The sequence below is a fragment of the Fusarium phalaenopsidis genome (genome assembly GCF_050370095.1).
Source record: "Fusarium phalaenopsidis strain FUZ10S chromosome Unknown contig_32298, whole genome shotgun sequence".
In the NCBI taxonomy this organism is placed as follows: Eukaryota; Fungi; Ascomycota; class Sordariomycetes; order Hypocreales; family Nectriaceae; genus Fusarium; species Fusarium phalaenopsidis.
Genome location: NW_028145407.1, coordinates 100,624 through 115,627, shown reverse-complemented (window position 1 = coordinate 115,627; position 15,004 = coordinate 100,624). Strand labels below are relative to the sequence as shown.

At 50.1% G+C, this 15,004-nt stretch overlaps 5 protein-coding genes across 5 annotated transcripts; 1 reads left to right on the top strand and 4 right to left on the bottom strand.

Annotated features, from left to right (window-relative positions):
- Nucleotides 1-1,966: 1,966 nt before the first annotated feature.
- LRP88_06624 (uncharacterized protein) lies at nucleotides 1,967-4,049 on the bottom strand (the record flags this gene model as incomplete). Its single annotated transcript, XM_083243162.1, has 7 exons — nucleotides 1,967-2,090; nucleotides 2,145-2,393; nucleotides 2,443-2,573; nucleotides 2,621-3,216; nucleotides 3,489-3,632; nucleotides 3,683-3,828; nucleotides 3,877-4,049. The coding sequence occupies 7 exons, from the start codon at nucleotides 4,047-4,049 to the stop codon at nucleotides 1,967-1,969; spliced, it is 1,563 nt and encodes a 520-aa protein (XP_083100386.1).
- Nucleotides 4,050-7,407: 3,358 nt separating this feature from the next.
- On the bottom strand, nucleotides 7,408-7,626 carry LRP88_06623 (uncharacterized protein; the record flags this gene model as incomplete). Its single annotated transcript, XM_083243161.1, has 1 exon — nucleotides 7,408-7,626. One exon carries the CDS (start codon nucleotides 7,624-7,626, stop codon nucleotides 7,408-7,410), a length of 219 nt encoding a protein of 72 aa, XP_083100385.1.
- A 945-nt stretch (nucleotides 7,627-8,571) lies between these two features.
- On the top strand, nucleotides 8,572-9,302 carry LRP88_06622 (uncharacterized protein; the record flags this gene model as incomplete). The annotated part of the gene is made up of 3 exons (XM_083243160.1): nucleotides 8,572-8,747; nucleotides 8,798-9,104; nucleotides 9,162-9,302. 3 exons carry the CDS (start codon nucleotides 8,572-8,574, stop codon nucleotides 9,300-9,302), a joined length of 624 nt encoding a protein of 207 aa, XP_083100384.1.
- Nucleotides 9,303-11,241: 1,939 nt separating this feature from the next.
- On the bottom strand, nucleotides 11,242-12,537 carry LRP88_06621 (uncharacterized protein; the record flags this gene model as incomplete). The annotated part of the gene is made up of 6 exons (XM_083243159.1): nucleotides 11,242-11,346; nucleotides 11,396-11,575; nucleotides 11,631-12,011; nucleotides 12,063-12,143; nucleotides 12,247-12,342; nucleotides 12,397-12,537. The coding sequence occupies 6 exons, from the start codon at nucleotides 12,535-12,537 to the stop codon at nucleotides 11,242-11,244; spliced, it is 984 nt and encodes a 327-aa protein (XP_083100383.1).
- A 673-nt stretch (nucleotides 12,538-13,210) lies between these two features.
- Nucleotides 13,211-15,004, bottom strand: LRP88_06620 (uncharacterized protein; the record flags this gene model as incomplete). Its single annotated transcript, XM_083243158.1, has 4 exons — nucleotides 13,211-13,328; nucleotides 13,383-13,635; nucleotides 13,684-14,714; nucleotides 14,769-15,004. The coding sequence occupies 4 exons, from the start codon at nucleotides 15,002-15,004 to the stop codon at nucleotides 13,211-13,213; spliced, it is 1,638 nt and encodes a 545-aa protein (XP_083100382.1).

Sequence of the window (15,004 nt, the reverse complement as noted above, 5' to 3'; positions counted from 1 at the left end):
GCTGGGACGGCCTGTAGAAAGAGATGTTTCTGTATTCGCAGGCAACTCGGCTATTGGTGACCGAGGCCTACCAACAAGAGTGCTCAGAGGGTTTGTAGAAAGAGGCGTTTTTGTATTCGCAGGCAACTCGATGCTTGGTGTCGAAGGATTATAACCACGGTGGTCTGGTTGAGTTTGGGTTCCCCAATCCCATCGGTTCTGGTGATCGCTTGAAGGGGGATAGGGAGGCTGGGGCGTAGAAGGATACGGCATTGAAGTCTGATCCGTGTTGGGTCCTTGCACAGGTTTCCTGGGGATAGTGAAACTGGGCCTTGATAGGGTACCTTGACCCGGCTGCGGCTGTTGAGTCCATCTCTCTCGACGCTCTTGTCGAGGGTGTTGTTCCTCCGAAGAGGCCCTCGTGTGTATCTCCTGCCCCGAATCTTGACCAAAAGGAATCTTGGAGGTTACTTGGATTCCAGTCATGCGATCCCCATCCCTGATCCCATAAATGGACCCATTGATTGAAACCCGCCCCTTTTGCGATGAAATGACTGACGATAAAGCGATTGACCAACGCGAGGAAGACTGGTCCTCGGAGGTAATGCGGAACCGCCGTTTTTTGCAACGCGAGTAGATGCATGCAACAATCACACCGATCACGAAAAAAGCGGCCACTACCGCAATAATAATTCCAACTTTAGCGCCCGTTGACACCCCCTTCTTCCCGTCTGAGGGGTGGCTGGCTGGAGATGCCGAGTCGAGGGTCGATGTGGCCTCCGCCCCTGCCTCTATGGTCTTTGTGGATATGTATGAGGCGGTCAGCGTTGCGGTGGTGATTGATACCTTGGCTGATGGGTTCCCTTTCAGGTCTGAGCCTGGAGATAATCCCCCGGTAAACAGGTCGGCCTCGCTCTTGTCGCTCAGCTTGGCTGCTCGAAGCTCTCTATCCGGACAACCTCTCCTGCTGCAGGGGTCCATGGCGCAACACCCCAAGAACGGGGGACTCGTATTTGGACACGTGTGCCAGGAGACGGCAAAGTTATCGTTGATACAAGCTTGGGGAGGAATCCTGTACCGCGATTCAAAGGTGGCCGGCTCGAGATGTTCGTCGGGGCAGAGACCCTTTCTATCTCCACAAGGGTTCAAGGTACAACAGCCGATGAATCGCGTTGGGCTGTCTTTGCAGATGTAGAAAGTCCCATTGAAGGGGCACCCAAGGCCAAGGTCACTGATGGGATTAGAGCCGTCCATGGTGATGAGCACTAGACAAGAAGAAGGCGCTACTGTACACCGCAAGTACACATGAATGGAGTGAGAGGAAGTCGTAAAACATCGCTAAAGTTCACGGGGACCATACGTCTGATATAGTGTCATTTGGGCAACTATCGTCGAGCCATTTCTTTGTGTTGACTCTTGTCCACTGACAAGAACCATTAAGATCAACAGTGAATGGCTTACTTCAGATGCAGAAAGAAATATGCGACTGTATAGAAAGAAGTGTATCACCGTCTTCAAAGAGGTATCATTGTTACGGCTTAGAAAGATGCACCGGAGCCTCCGTTGGAACTCGGGCGTGATTTCTTTGAGCGGCCTTCAAAGGATCGTCATTGACCAATGTTAAGGAAGATATTTGAAGGGCATGAAAGACTAGAAGATAAAAATACAATGAATAACTGGCCAAGAGTGGGAGGTGATGAGAAAGACAAGTGGGCGCTAACATCTGTTGAGCTTCGTTCACAGCTTCATAGACTGAGTGACCTGAACTTTCTTTCCGGCGAAGCTGGTGATTTTAATATGCGACACAACTAATAACAAGAAGAAGATAAAATGATACGAAAAGCAGGTTTATAAGGGTCCCCCGAATGCAGATTCCCCTTTCACCTTACCAAGTGGTTGAAGATATCTATACCGCCCCCTTTCATGCAACTCCGGCCTTTTTCATCGGTTCTTGCGTTCTGCAGCAAGCGTTCTTTGAAGTAGACAATTAAGCCTTCTGGCACATGGCTCCACCGCCCCTCCAATCACTAATCTTCTTGGGTGCATACACGTAGCCGGTGTGCTCAATGAGCTCGGTGAACGGGCGAACCTGGCCATGAGTTGGAAGAACGCTGCCCATGTTAGCCTGGCTCCTTCAAAGAAACAATGGATCAAGTGTTATTTACTATGCGCTCTCGGGAAGCCCGTCCTTGTCCACCTGGTTCAGCCATTCTCTCATCAGCTCGCGGTCGTTCTGTCCGTCGGGCATGCCAGGGTGCCAGATATCAGCCTCAAGCACGGCGACGGGAGAGCGCTTCGAAGGACATTTTTCAGTGACAAAGGCGTAAGTCCAGTCGGCGGAGTGAGTGGCTTGTTCCTCCCAGACAAACCAGGCCTGGGTCTTGCTGTCGCTGTGGACGTAAGGGTGGGTATCGCTGGCAGATGTTAGACATTTGTGCCTGTTGGCATGAAAGGGAGGCTTACTTGAAGGTGATGAGTTCGGCGCCAGGGATGCTCGACCAGTACTTGGCTGAGACGTCGGCGACGATCAGCTTGGCTCCAAGCTTGACGTACTCAGCAGCGCCTCCGGTGTGGTCTCGGTGGTGGTGAGTAGGCTGGCCTTGTTAGTATGTCTCCACCGTTCATTCGGATATAGACTTACCCAGAGGTGCGTGATGGGCTTGTTGATGTTCTTCTTGATCCACTTGATCACCTCCTTGGTATGCTGGGGAGGAGCATCTCCAACAATGAGATGATCCTCGAACTCGATGATGAACTGCTTGACTCCGAGCTGATCGGGGTCAAGAATGATCCAGCGTACGTTGGGTAGCCCAGGAACAGGCCTCTTGCCCTTGATGGCGTCGGCAGTAGACTTTGTGATGCCTGCCCAGAGTCCGTTCAAGCTAAACTCGCCAATGCGCGCATGCGTGATGCCCTCAACCTTCTTGGGCGCAGCCTTGGGGAAGAAACCTTTGCCGTCCGGAAGGCCCTGGAAGAAGTTTCGCGAGAACTTGGGGTTGACGGTGATCTCCTCGATGATATAGTCCTCAAGGGTGGCGTCGAGCTTCTCGGCGGTGGAGTTGTAGACGGTCTGGACGAGATGGGGGAACTTTATGCCCTTGACGGCCTTGTAGTCGCTGAGATAGAGGTCGCTGGTCGAGGGACCGTAGATCATGTGGTCTTCGATGGTGCGGACGACGTGGGGGAGATGAGTGCGAGTGTCGAAGATGACGGTGATGTCGAAGACAGGGTCGTAGACTGGACTAGGTCAGTAGTTTCGAGAGTGAAAAAGGGAGAAACGTACCGGCAGGCATCTTGACGCCGTTGACATCGACTTCGGTGGCCTTGGTGCCACGGTGCTCCTTGACCTGGATTCTTTAGTATGTCCCAGCTTTGGCCGCGTCGACGACAGCTTACTTGAAGCAAGAGCTTGGGCGAGAGCATGTTGCCATGGAGCACTAGGTACTCAGCGAGGGCAGCTATAACGGACCGTAAGAGTCTGACCACACTACGAGAAGTACATCACTCACGATCGGTGTATCCAGAGGTGAGGTCGGCAGGAAGCCAGATCTGGTTGTTGCCGCGAACGTAGCACGCAAACCCATTCTTACCACCGCGGACAACGAGCGAGTGGTTGAACTCGTCGAGTCTGGGTGATCCCCAAGACCAATACTCTGTCTATCTGTTAGTATTGGTTGCAGCAGGCTGGGTATCCAGGACACACCAGAAGGCTTGAGGATGCGGTCAATTCGCTGAGTCAACTCGTTCGAGTCAAAACTAAAAGACACATTCTGAGCACCAGAGATAGCCATGGCTGTATCGGCCCTGTCCATGTTGTAGCTCTGCATGAGACTTCGAGAGCGGTAGATGCTGGGCCATGTTAGCTGCTGCTGCCTCGAGGCAGAGAGGGAGGTCTACTTTGGAGAGTGATAGGTGACTCCATCGAGGCGCGCGATGACATCCTCACCACCCATAGCGTTCAAGGCTCGATCGAGGATAACATCGGCAGAGCTATTGGGGTAGTTGATCGTCTTAGAGGAGGCCAGCGACACCAAGGTGAAGGAGAGGGCGAGTATCTTGCGCATCGACATTGTGACAAAGAAATCGAGGCTAGAAAACTATAGAATGAAAGATGTTGTTTGTTTGATTGCTTCTATCTTCGTTGAAGAGCGTTTCCCAGCTCCTTTATACACATCCTCTGACAATCCATCTCCCGCGAATCTCGAGTCGTGCGGAGGCGCATTGAGGCTTCGGAAATTGTGACGTGACGACGGATGACCGAGAAAGCGCGATAATTAGAAACTTGAAGAGATCGATCCTAGTACTCGCAAGGCTGAGATGAGGCTCGGGAGCTTTAGTGCGGACGCTTGGTGGCTAAGGTTGATGGCGAAGCTGACGCGCGGGTCGATATTAACGTCCGCGGTCCGCGATGCCGCGAGCGGGAGTTCGCTTGGGAATTAAACGTGAAACGCGCCATTGGAGATGAACCAGGCATAGAAATTCTCGTCATTTTTCTTTTGTTCATGGTAGAATTGCGACCAGTTCTTGCTCTTCTGTGCACTTTGGCTCCTTTTGCTGCCGTCGCGGGCGGATATGACTTGCGTGGCCGGGCCACATGTTTTGACGGATCTGTAAACACCGAGGTCGAGCCTTTGAATAGGGCCTTATTTACATATTGCCTTATTGATCGACTCATGAGCACTGAAGCCGGAGAAGGGATTGGAGGGCTCGCAAAATGGTCGGGCTGCTGGTGCCGAGGTAGATAGGAAACAAGTGATGCTCAAGTCTCTTTTGCACGAATGCACTTTGACTGGGGTTTTGGTTGTATCTGACATTGGTAGAATGTTTTTGTTGGGAAATGATGTAGTAATGGTCTTCTTATCTTGCTTATTCACTCCGTGCCTACGAACATGCACCTCGCAAATGAGCAGCGGTCACGGGGACCGACTCCTGGGAGAAATGCCGGTAGGATACATACCGTATTTTGACTACCAGACTTTGACTGAAGTCTTGATAGATCAATAAGCTTCAATGTGTCCTTCTACTTCGTCTTGGAAGCCATGTCTCTGGCCGGAGGCTGTTGAGGAACTGTCTGGAGGGCAAGATCACCAAGTACCGGGTGCTGTTGTATTTCAAGACATGGAGTCGGGCGAAGATATTTATACAGTAAACTCTTGCTAATCGCTCGTAGAGCTTCGTTCCATGCGTTGTCGCTCAAATGACTTTTACCGCATCCTTCACCCTCGGATGTCAACTACCTCACCTGACCACATTTTTGCCCTTCTTTTTCTCCCTGCATTTTGGACACTCATCCTCGTGAACATAGACAGTGTCGTGCCTGGTAATATACTGGCAGACCCCAGGCTTCTTTTGTAAAACGTGGTCGCATTTCTCCTCGTTGTATGGCATCTTGATTAGGTAGGAGCATTCTCTGCATAGGTAGCCGGTGCTGGTGAATTTGCACATTCTGAATTCCAAAGAGATGGGGAGTCTTAGTATCAAGCAGTGTTGGCCGGATTGTCTGTCAAGTTGTTTTTGTTGTGGTGAGTGTCAAGTCTTGCTGTGTTTGGACGTATTGGCTGCTTGAAGAAATTTTGGAGGCTACAAATATTCCCAGAAAGGTAGTAATCGCTGCTTATCTGAAGTTGCACGAGAAGTTCCTCCAAGTGCGAACTGGTTGTATCACGTATATGAGCATTGTTTCACAGTCACACCGTCAGGAGGTAGGAAGGCCTCAGTTACTTTGCTACCTACTTACGGACAAGAGTAATCCAACGTTCTATTTCTCCACTCAGCCTTGTTTTTTGTCCTTCTTCTTCTTATTCTTCCTGATGCACTTGGGGCAATCTTCGGCATTGACCTTGGTCTCCACCCTCAACGTCTCCCAGATGCAATTTTTCTTGTGATCCCAACACTCAACCTCCCGGGGGCGTATCCGGATTAGATGTCCGCAAGATTCGCATAAATACCGATTAAAGAAAGTCATGCACATTTTGATGGTTCGCGAGGGGATTTAGATGCGATGTGTGGGTGTTTTGAGGTGGGTGTTGGTAGTCGAGTGGATATAGGAGGAAAGCACCTAGCTCACTGGGGCTGGAGAGAAGACTTTACATTGCCGGATATGGGTGACTGAGGATGGAAGCTTCTGGCTCAGCGTTGGAGACAATCCATGAAGTGCATGTTGGCCGTTAATTGGTGATTTGGCAGAGAACTGTTTGCACGCACATCATCAGGGTCTCCTCCCATTGCATCTCACTGGCAAACTCTGATAGGTGAATGTTGGTGTGTGTTTAGGTCACTATGCTAACTGTCAAATCCGTTACGTTCTGACATCAGCCTTGAAATAGGTGAATGTGTCCCATGATGTATGCCACCACCCCGGTTCCGTCAACCATGGCCAAGACCGTATTAATGCGCTTATTCAGACTGCAACCCGCATCTTGATAGATCTCAAGTTAGTCACTGGCTAGAGCAATCCATCTTTGACTTACCATAGGGGTTGGCGTTTGTGAGGTTACGAAGACCACTCAGACGTCACACACAATCTTTTGGCTATGCGAAGAAGATGCACCCGTGCACTTCTTGCAAGAAGAACGATCAACCTTCGTGTTAACGACAACCGAATCCTCTTCCTGCTCTCGGCATGATTCCGATCCTGTCAAGAAACAACGTGTGATGTCGATGTTGTAGGTAACCAGGAAGCCGCAGGTGTTGCAGAGGCCTCGGGTGTACGTCGTGATGCACATCTTGACTGATGAAATGTGAAGAAGTGAAGTGGTGTTTGCTGAAATGATACGGTGATCGAAGAAAGGGCGTGAGCGTAAGGGTCAGTGATACTGGGTAGAAGCGATGAGAGTTGAAAGTGAATGCGACACTGTCTGATGAAAGATCTTTGAGGTGAATGCGTGATATTGATCAAGGAGATGAATGGTACGTGAATTGATAGCATCTCAGAGTCCCTTCTGATATTCACCTTCCTCGGCCAAGCAGCGTTTACTCTCACTGTTTTGTTTGGTAGGGGCTCCACCCGTTTCAGCCAGGAACAATAGTAGCGAAACTGTTAATTCCTATACAAGTGATTCTACCTGTACAATATCCATCCCGTTTGAGAGAATTTTGTTGGCCTCTGAAGTGCTGATATGTCCCAATTCTCGGTCACTGGCGCTGGCTGCAACTGCCGCACTCTCACGCGGCCCGGTGCGTGCTGCTATGCGATCCTCCTGAGTGCCATGGGAGCCTCATTCTAGCCACTGCGTTACTGGTAAGCCTATCGTGATACTTGTTTCGAGAGAATCAAGACACTCTGTTCCTCTCGGCGCAGCGCCACTCACCATTGGCAATACGTTCCTGTTCTGCCGTTTCAAAGGACTCCCACGTCAGAGCCGGATCCAATCCCCAGAAATATTTCACACGGCGAGATCCAAGTAGGCCCTGACCTAGCGACATGTCCTAAACTCGCTTCTCGACCTCATAGTACATGTCTTGTTTGTGGAAGCCGCAGTAGAGGCAGAGGGCTGGGTCGCAGGCGACGATGACGTTGATGAAGGCACGGGAGCACTTTTCCCTTATCATGGCTTTGAAGCAGAAATCGACGGGCGGTTCTTCAGGGTCGGTGATGTTGACTCCGCATCGATGACAGGTCCAGATGGTGTTTTTGGCGAGGCACATGTCGGCGTGGGTGATGATGGATGTCCAAAAGGTGGATTCCCTGGTGAAGGATGCGACAAAAAAGAAGAAGGATGGATTTGATGAATTTTTAGTATGCAGTCGGGGTTGATCTTGATTCTGCTATTGTGATGATTCGGGGAGATGAAGCTCCGGGCAGACTCCAGAGTTGGGACTCGACACTTGACACTGCCGCACGATGTGACCTGTCGTAGATGCAACCTTCCTTTGAATTGTTGGAAGGTCATTCTTTGCTTCAACTGACCAACCTCTTAACGGTACCACTGCTGAGCCATCGTTGGCAACCGCAACGGAGTTGATCATGTCAAGGAGGAACAACTCGAACTACTGCACACCACTACCAAGGTACCAAGGCTGATCGGGGACGAAATCCCAGCACTGCCTCTCCTTGTAACAGTCTTATTGGAATATGGCCTGGGCTCCTTGGAGTTTATACTAGCTGAAATCTCCATCCAATCCTCGGTCGGTCTTCTGGCTCAGTTTATCCCATCGAGGGCCGGGCTTCAACTATAATAAAGAACATATTACCACCCACTCCTCATTATTGTGGCATCAGGCCTCCAGTCCTGGCATCGGCAGATGAACTATGCCGCGTCATCTCAAATTTATGTCCACATAATGGCTTCTCGTTTATTTCTGACTTTGATTGTTCCGTACCTGAGTTAATTCTCGTGGTGTTGAACTCTGGTTAGATGCGTTCAATTGCTTCCCAACTTGGAAAATAGTGGGCGGTGGTTGATCTACACAGCCCCCTTGGTTGAAAGCAAACGGACCATCCTTTGAGGTCACTGACATAGCCCAAAAAGGCATTTATTGAGCGCACTCAAAGCATCCAAAGAATAAAAGGCGTCAATGAAGCCTCGTCCGAAGCACAACCCAAACAAATATCACCCGCCGCATTCTCAAACCTCTTCATCAAACGCAACAATGCGCTTCTCTCAGCTTTTCACTGCTCTAGCCGCTTCGATCACGGTCACGGCGGCTTCTTCACTTCGATGTTCCCCATTTCCTTCTTCTATGATAGAATTCTCTTCCGGGTTCGTACAACCGGAGCCACCGCTCGTGAAGCCCGAGTTCAAGACCAACTTTGTTCAGCATAAATGGTACTTTTCTCTTTCGACATTTCTTTTATATGCTGATTGAAACCAAAAAGGAACGAAAACCTGTCGCACATTACAACTGGATTTATTGATAATTCTCCCTCCAAGGGTTTTGTTCGCGCCGATGAAGCGTTTGATGGCAAGATGGCTTCTTCCTTGTTCAACTACGTCAATGTCACCAAGTCCGGCCTCGTCGACAACACCTTGACTACCTACACGCCTGGTTCCAACAAACCTGAAGTCTGGAGGGGATATGTCAACTCTAACTTTCCCATCTTCCAAAAGGATATTCTAGTCAAGGGTGGTGCTGTCTTTGAGGGCCTGGTTCAGAGGAAGTTTATTCCTGCTCCTGTTGCAGCAGTAAGACGCAATCGCCCTTTTTGTGATATCATGTTCAAGGACTAACAATTGTGGTAGTGGAGTCTCATGTACCAAGATGCGATCCCCGTTACCGTTTACGTCGACAACTGCCATGTTGTTGTTGGCTACGACTATTTCTCGCCAGGCTTGCGCACTCGAGTCATTAACGAGTTCTTCAACACCGAAGCCAAGGAATAGTCGTAAGCGATAGCGACAGTATATCCAACTCAGCGGAACTCACTCGGAAATATACCTCGGAACCTTCTTTTCCCTTCTTTTGTTGTAGATGTTGATAGTTGTTAGACCGGTGTTTTATTGACTCTGATAATCCCAAAGCTCCTGCAAATCCACCGTTATCCTCTCTGAAATGATGAAGCCCTTCTGAGACACTCTAGCGAGCAGTTTCGATGTCCTTTGTCTCTGCGTCATCTCGGTCGCATTCGACCCTGCCATTCGTAATGGAAACAGAAGCAGCACTCCTGGAATGCTTGATTTTTCGAGGATGGCCTCTGAAAGGTTCGTTATTGTGTCGACATGTGCAGTGATCTTTGTCTCAGCCAGCCAAGGCACTTTCACTTCTCCCCAGCAGGAGTAATAGGTGAAGTTTTTGCAGAGAAACAGTACCAGAGCATGGCAATTGACCATGGCTAAACTGAAGTATGGATCCAGAGGGTTCGGATACTCAGGTGCTTGTTGAAGCCAAGATTCTAGCTTTAGCTGAAAGTGTATGGCTTGACGAGTGAGGAGATGTATCGCTGGATGTTTGGTGCGGAGATGGCTCGGAATGGCCTCAAGATGCTCAAAGAAGCTACTCGATGGTTAGGTACTGGCTTAGAAATGAGTCTGTAGAGGCTCTTACCTTTTGCTCCAAGTAGAAATCCGGACTAGAAATTCGAGGATAGTTTCCATCGGATCTAAGGAACCTGTTGCTGCAAATTTCTTTCGTTTCATCCATGAATCCTGGAATAGGAAAGTAGATCCGCCATAGATGATAGCCCTGCTGGCTTCTAGGAGGCGAAAGGCCTCAAAGAGCCGCTCGCTGAGGGGGTCGAGCTGCCCTGGGCCTTTCGACTGGAATATCCTACACGTGCCATACATCATATGCTTGATCCACATCTCCCCAGACGCTTCGGACATTAACTGACAACCAATTAGAGTTTTCACACCAGAATCTGAGTTTAGTCGGATCCTACCTCAAACAGCCCTAGAAGAAATGTACACCAAAGCACCCCTTCGGATTGCAAGGGCTCTGGTGACTGTAATTGCCCTTGAAGAGCTTGGATCGACTTATTGTATGATTTGAACGCAAGATTCTGTGGAGATTCAGGACCAGATGATGTGCTTCTACATCCCCTTCTGCTGGCCTCGAGTGCGCCGATCGCCACCGTTGCTTGTTGGAGTGGTGGGCATGTTTGGATAAGTGAGACAAGGTCGGAACTGACATTTCCAAAGCCCCTCGTAAACTCGCAATGCTTCATGAATAACACAAAGTGATCCAAGTAAATATTTTCGGGGCTCCTGGACACCTGCGTGGGTAGCTGCATCACTGGCAGAGACGTGGTGATTGGCGTCACGGCGATGAATTCATGCCTAGGCTTCGGCGCAGGAAGTTGAGCAAGGCACTGCTTTTTCGTACGGATGCAGTATTCGCATGGGAAGCCGCCCTGACACTATTATTACTGCATTAGCTTCGTGTTATTGGTGCGCCAGAGTTGATAATCCATCTATACCTTGATGCGCCTCTTGACGCACGACTGACATCGCGTTACTCTCTTGCGCTTATCTAGATGTCCAACAGCGCGTTTCATTCTGCCAGACTCTGCAATTCCAATAACGAAATTTCCTTTCAAAAGGAAAGATCGAATGTCAAAGTCCGACTTGTTTCAGGGCAAAGAGGAGTGTGTTGTCGTCAGCTGAGCTAACTCGATCAGGAAGTAATCGAGCGCACCTTCTCGGCCTCGTATTCGTAACCGAGCACTAACATCAGCTACCAGAGCGTCTACAAGTTGCTTGATTCACAAACATCTGAGAGGATGCCGCGTCTTTGTGTGATCCATGGTGAAAAGGCAATCAAAGTCCAAATTCCCAAATTTTGTTACAAGTTCATACTATTTCACATCGAAAACAAGTTTTCTTATCATACAAGCTTTTGTTGACTGTACTTGGTGTACAGATCAGGATACCACTTCTGCCCAACATCCGGGTGACTGATGATGCGATTGCGAAGATAGGCTTCTCCAAGCTATAGGCGGACGTTAGTACTGTTGCTGGCTGCAAATGAATGAACTTACACAGGAGAATAGAGGCGAAAGGTATTCGCTTGGTACGTCGACAGCTCGCTTCTTGGCATCATCCGAGACCGGGACCTTGGATACAATATGGGCGGCCGCGCTCTTCAGCTGATCTAAGGTCAGGTTGGGGTTGATGCCTTGGAAGAAGGGAACGCTGTAGCGGGTTGTACTTGTGGGAGCCTAGCCCGAGTTAGAAGATGGGTAATCATAACGAGATAAGGGGACTTGCAATAACTCTGTGGGTCGTAGCAGGGCAGACTCCTCCAGTAATGGCCTCAAATCCTTGTTGCACGTTGATGATAAAGCTTCCATCAATCGGAGGAGCTTCGATCCATTCTCCGTCCTTACTGAGGACCTGAAGGCCTCCAACTGCATCTTGAGACAGGAAAGTGAAGAGGCCGGCCGAATCCTTGTGAGGACCAACTCCGACTGAGCCGGGGGGGCACTGGGGATACTTGACCAGCTTGAGGCGGTGCATGATGTGCTTGAAAGGGTTGAAGACGTCGCTAGGTAGGGAGAGTGACTCGCCGACGTAGCCAAGAAACTCGTTTGACAGGTCTGTCATTTCTGACAGGTAGCGTCGGAGAAGGGCTTCACAGCCTGGGTAGTCGGGGAACTGACGACAGTGTTAATTACGTCAACGCTTTGGATAGGATCATTGACTTACTTCACTCGGTCCCTCCATCCGACGCCACTGTGGTTGTCCCTCCTTCCAGATCTCTTCATCCACAGTTCCAAAGTCAAATTGCTGCAACGATCAGTATAAGTTAAGACGTTTGAGATGTTACACAAACCTCTCTCATGTCTGTGGCACCGGCTGTCGTCTCTGCCCCGAGTTTCGTATAACCGACGAAAGCCGGCGACTTGACCATGGCAACGGCCTCCTTCTTCTCACTTGGGAGGGCAAAGAGCCCGGGAAGCATCTTGTAGACATCTTTCACAGTGTTCTGTGGTTGATAATATCAGTTGCAAGTCCTCGGGATGTCATCCGATGCACTTACGGCCACCTCGGTGTTGATGAGATATAGGAATCCGATGCCGAATAGAGCATGTTGGAGAGTTTTGAGCTCTTCCTGCTTCGTGCTCGGGTCTCTCAACCGGGCAAAGTCAACAATAGGAAGTGAAGCCTTGTCTGTCGTCATCTTGAAAGCAAGTTGTTGATTGTTGAAGTTGTAAAGTGTCTGGACCCTTGGTTATCAGATCAGATGATGCCGATCTCGCTTGTTCGTTCCAGATCCCCGACAGCCGGTCGTCGTCGGCTTTGGGGTCTCGGTCGGTTTATGTAGTCAAGCCAAAGCCCCGCAGAAGTCGTGTCTGACGAATGACGTTATTCAAGTTCCGTTGGAGATGTGCGGCGTTTTTTGTCAAAAGTCCGATTCGAGGAAAAGCCGGAGGACGTCTCTTCCATTGAACATTGCTTTTTTGTATGGCTGAGGCTTCGGGAATGGATTCATATCACGGATTTGAAGAGGGTCGGATCTCGGTTTAGAATTGCTTTGTCACATTTCATGCCAACCTGATCGGTTTATAGCTGGAAGTATACTAGCGTCGATCACGCAATTGATCGAGACTTCATCCACGGTTCTTGGCTTGAGCATTGAGCCGAGATGCACTAATAGTGATATTGAGATTCGGTAAAAGGATACAATGGCCAGGGGGTACTTCAATGCAGATGACACAATGTTATTCATAACTATGTTACACTGAGTGGGACAAACAACATGCGAGAAGAGCCCAGTAAGTCTTAGAGATAGTGAGTCGCGTTGACCTCTGCTATTTGCCCAAAGTCTCCGTCCAGCCTTGACTATCCGTCTCTCACTCCCTCTCTTCCTTGTTCAGTTCAACCATGCGTTGAGTCGCCGTGACAGTCTTGTGGAAGTGCCACGGCTTGATCTTTCTCTCAAAGAGCTCATCAAGTTCAGCAGCAGAGCGGCTATGTCACCAGTTAGCCTCTTTCAATAATTTTCACTAGACATTGACAGCATACCCAGCCGTCTCGGGAATGAGGAACCACATGGCAAGGGTAAAGGGAGCACCCAGACCGGCAAAGAACCAGCTGGTCTTGAGACCCCAGTTCCACTCGTGAGCGTTAACCATATATGGGATCAGAATGCCCATGACGACACCGACGACGCAGGTCGAGGCAGCTGCGAAGCCAGCTGTGTAAGGCCGTAGACGCTGGGAGGAAATCTCGCCGATGAATCCCCAGCCGGTAGCTCCGTTAGCGACCAGGCCAATATCTGCATGCCTTAGTCAATGTTATACTTGACTCCACAGAGTTTACTTACTCCAGATGCAGGCAAAGAGCACAAAGACATAGTTTGTGGCCTTGACCTGCGGTGCAACTCCAAGAATACCCACGACGACGCAGCATACCCAGCAGATTGTTGTTCCAGTGTTGGCGAGCCATCGACGGCCAATGACATCCGACACAGCGATGACAACGATCGAAAAGAAGATGTTGATACCAGATGTGATGCAGGTGATCTTGAAAGGATCCTTTAAGCCGGCCTGCTGAAAGAAGTAGGTCGCATAACCAAAGAAGATACCGAGGCCGATGAACTGCTGCGCCATCAGAGTCCAGCAGGAGATGACTGTTCTGAGACCATCTCTGCCCCTGAAGATGGCGTACCACTTCTCTCTGTTTTGCTCGGCGGCAACCTCGCGTTCGTGCTCGATATTGATGAGCAAAAGGTTATACTGATGGTCAACATCAAAACCATCAACGCCCTGGTAGATCGTGTTGAGGGACTTCTTGGCTCTTTCAGCCTTGCCCTTAGTGGCAAGCCAGGCTGGGGACTCTGGGACAAGGAGATAGATGATGAGCATGAGCCCAATCTGGGACCATTGGGTATAGACCGGCGTCAGGTAGTCGGTGGGATCCTTCTCGAGCATGACCTGGAGGGCAACGGGGGCGAAAAACTGTCCGAGAATCCACCAGAAGCTGTATGCCATGAGAAACATGCCTCTAACCCTGACGGGAGCCACTTCTGAGATGTACGCTGGGATCGTGGACTGCAGACAACCGACGCCGATGCCTCCAAAGACCTTGGAAACAGCCCAGACGCCCCATGTCTTGGCAACGCACTCGATGGCTACGCTGATGGCGAGGAGGAGCCAGTACCAATACATGGATATCTTTCTGCCGAATCTGTCGGTTATGAAGGGCAACGTGACCATTCCGATGATCTGGCCGACGGATCCGAGAGAGTTCCAGACACTCAGTACTGAAGATGCGAGGACGACGCTGCCATCGTCTGTGTGTTGAGTTCCAAACTGGGCAACAAAGCCAGCGTTGGCGATGATGTTTCCAATGAGTCTGTGTATCTCGCGTTAGTTCACCGTCGCGGAATGGGAACCATGGTATACATACCCAATCTGGTAACCATCCGTGCCGGCGCTGATAGTCATGGCCGTGCAGATGAGGCAGTTCATCTTGAACTTCATGACAGTCTGCCATGGCGTCAGCTCTTCGTAGCCGCTGACGCCCTGGCCTCTGGCGGCAGCTTCCGAATTGAGGTCCTTTGGAGATTGGGCGGCTTCGTCGGCGATCTCTTGATGCTCGGCAACCTCTGGTGGATGGGTCATGTCCTTTTCGTTGACAGCCAT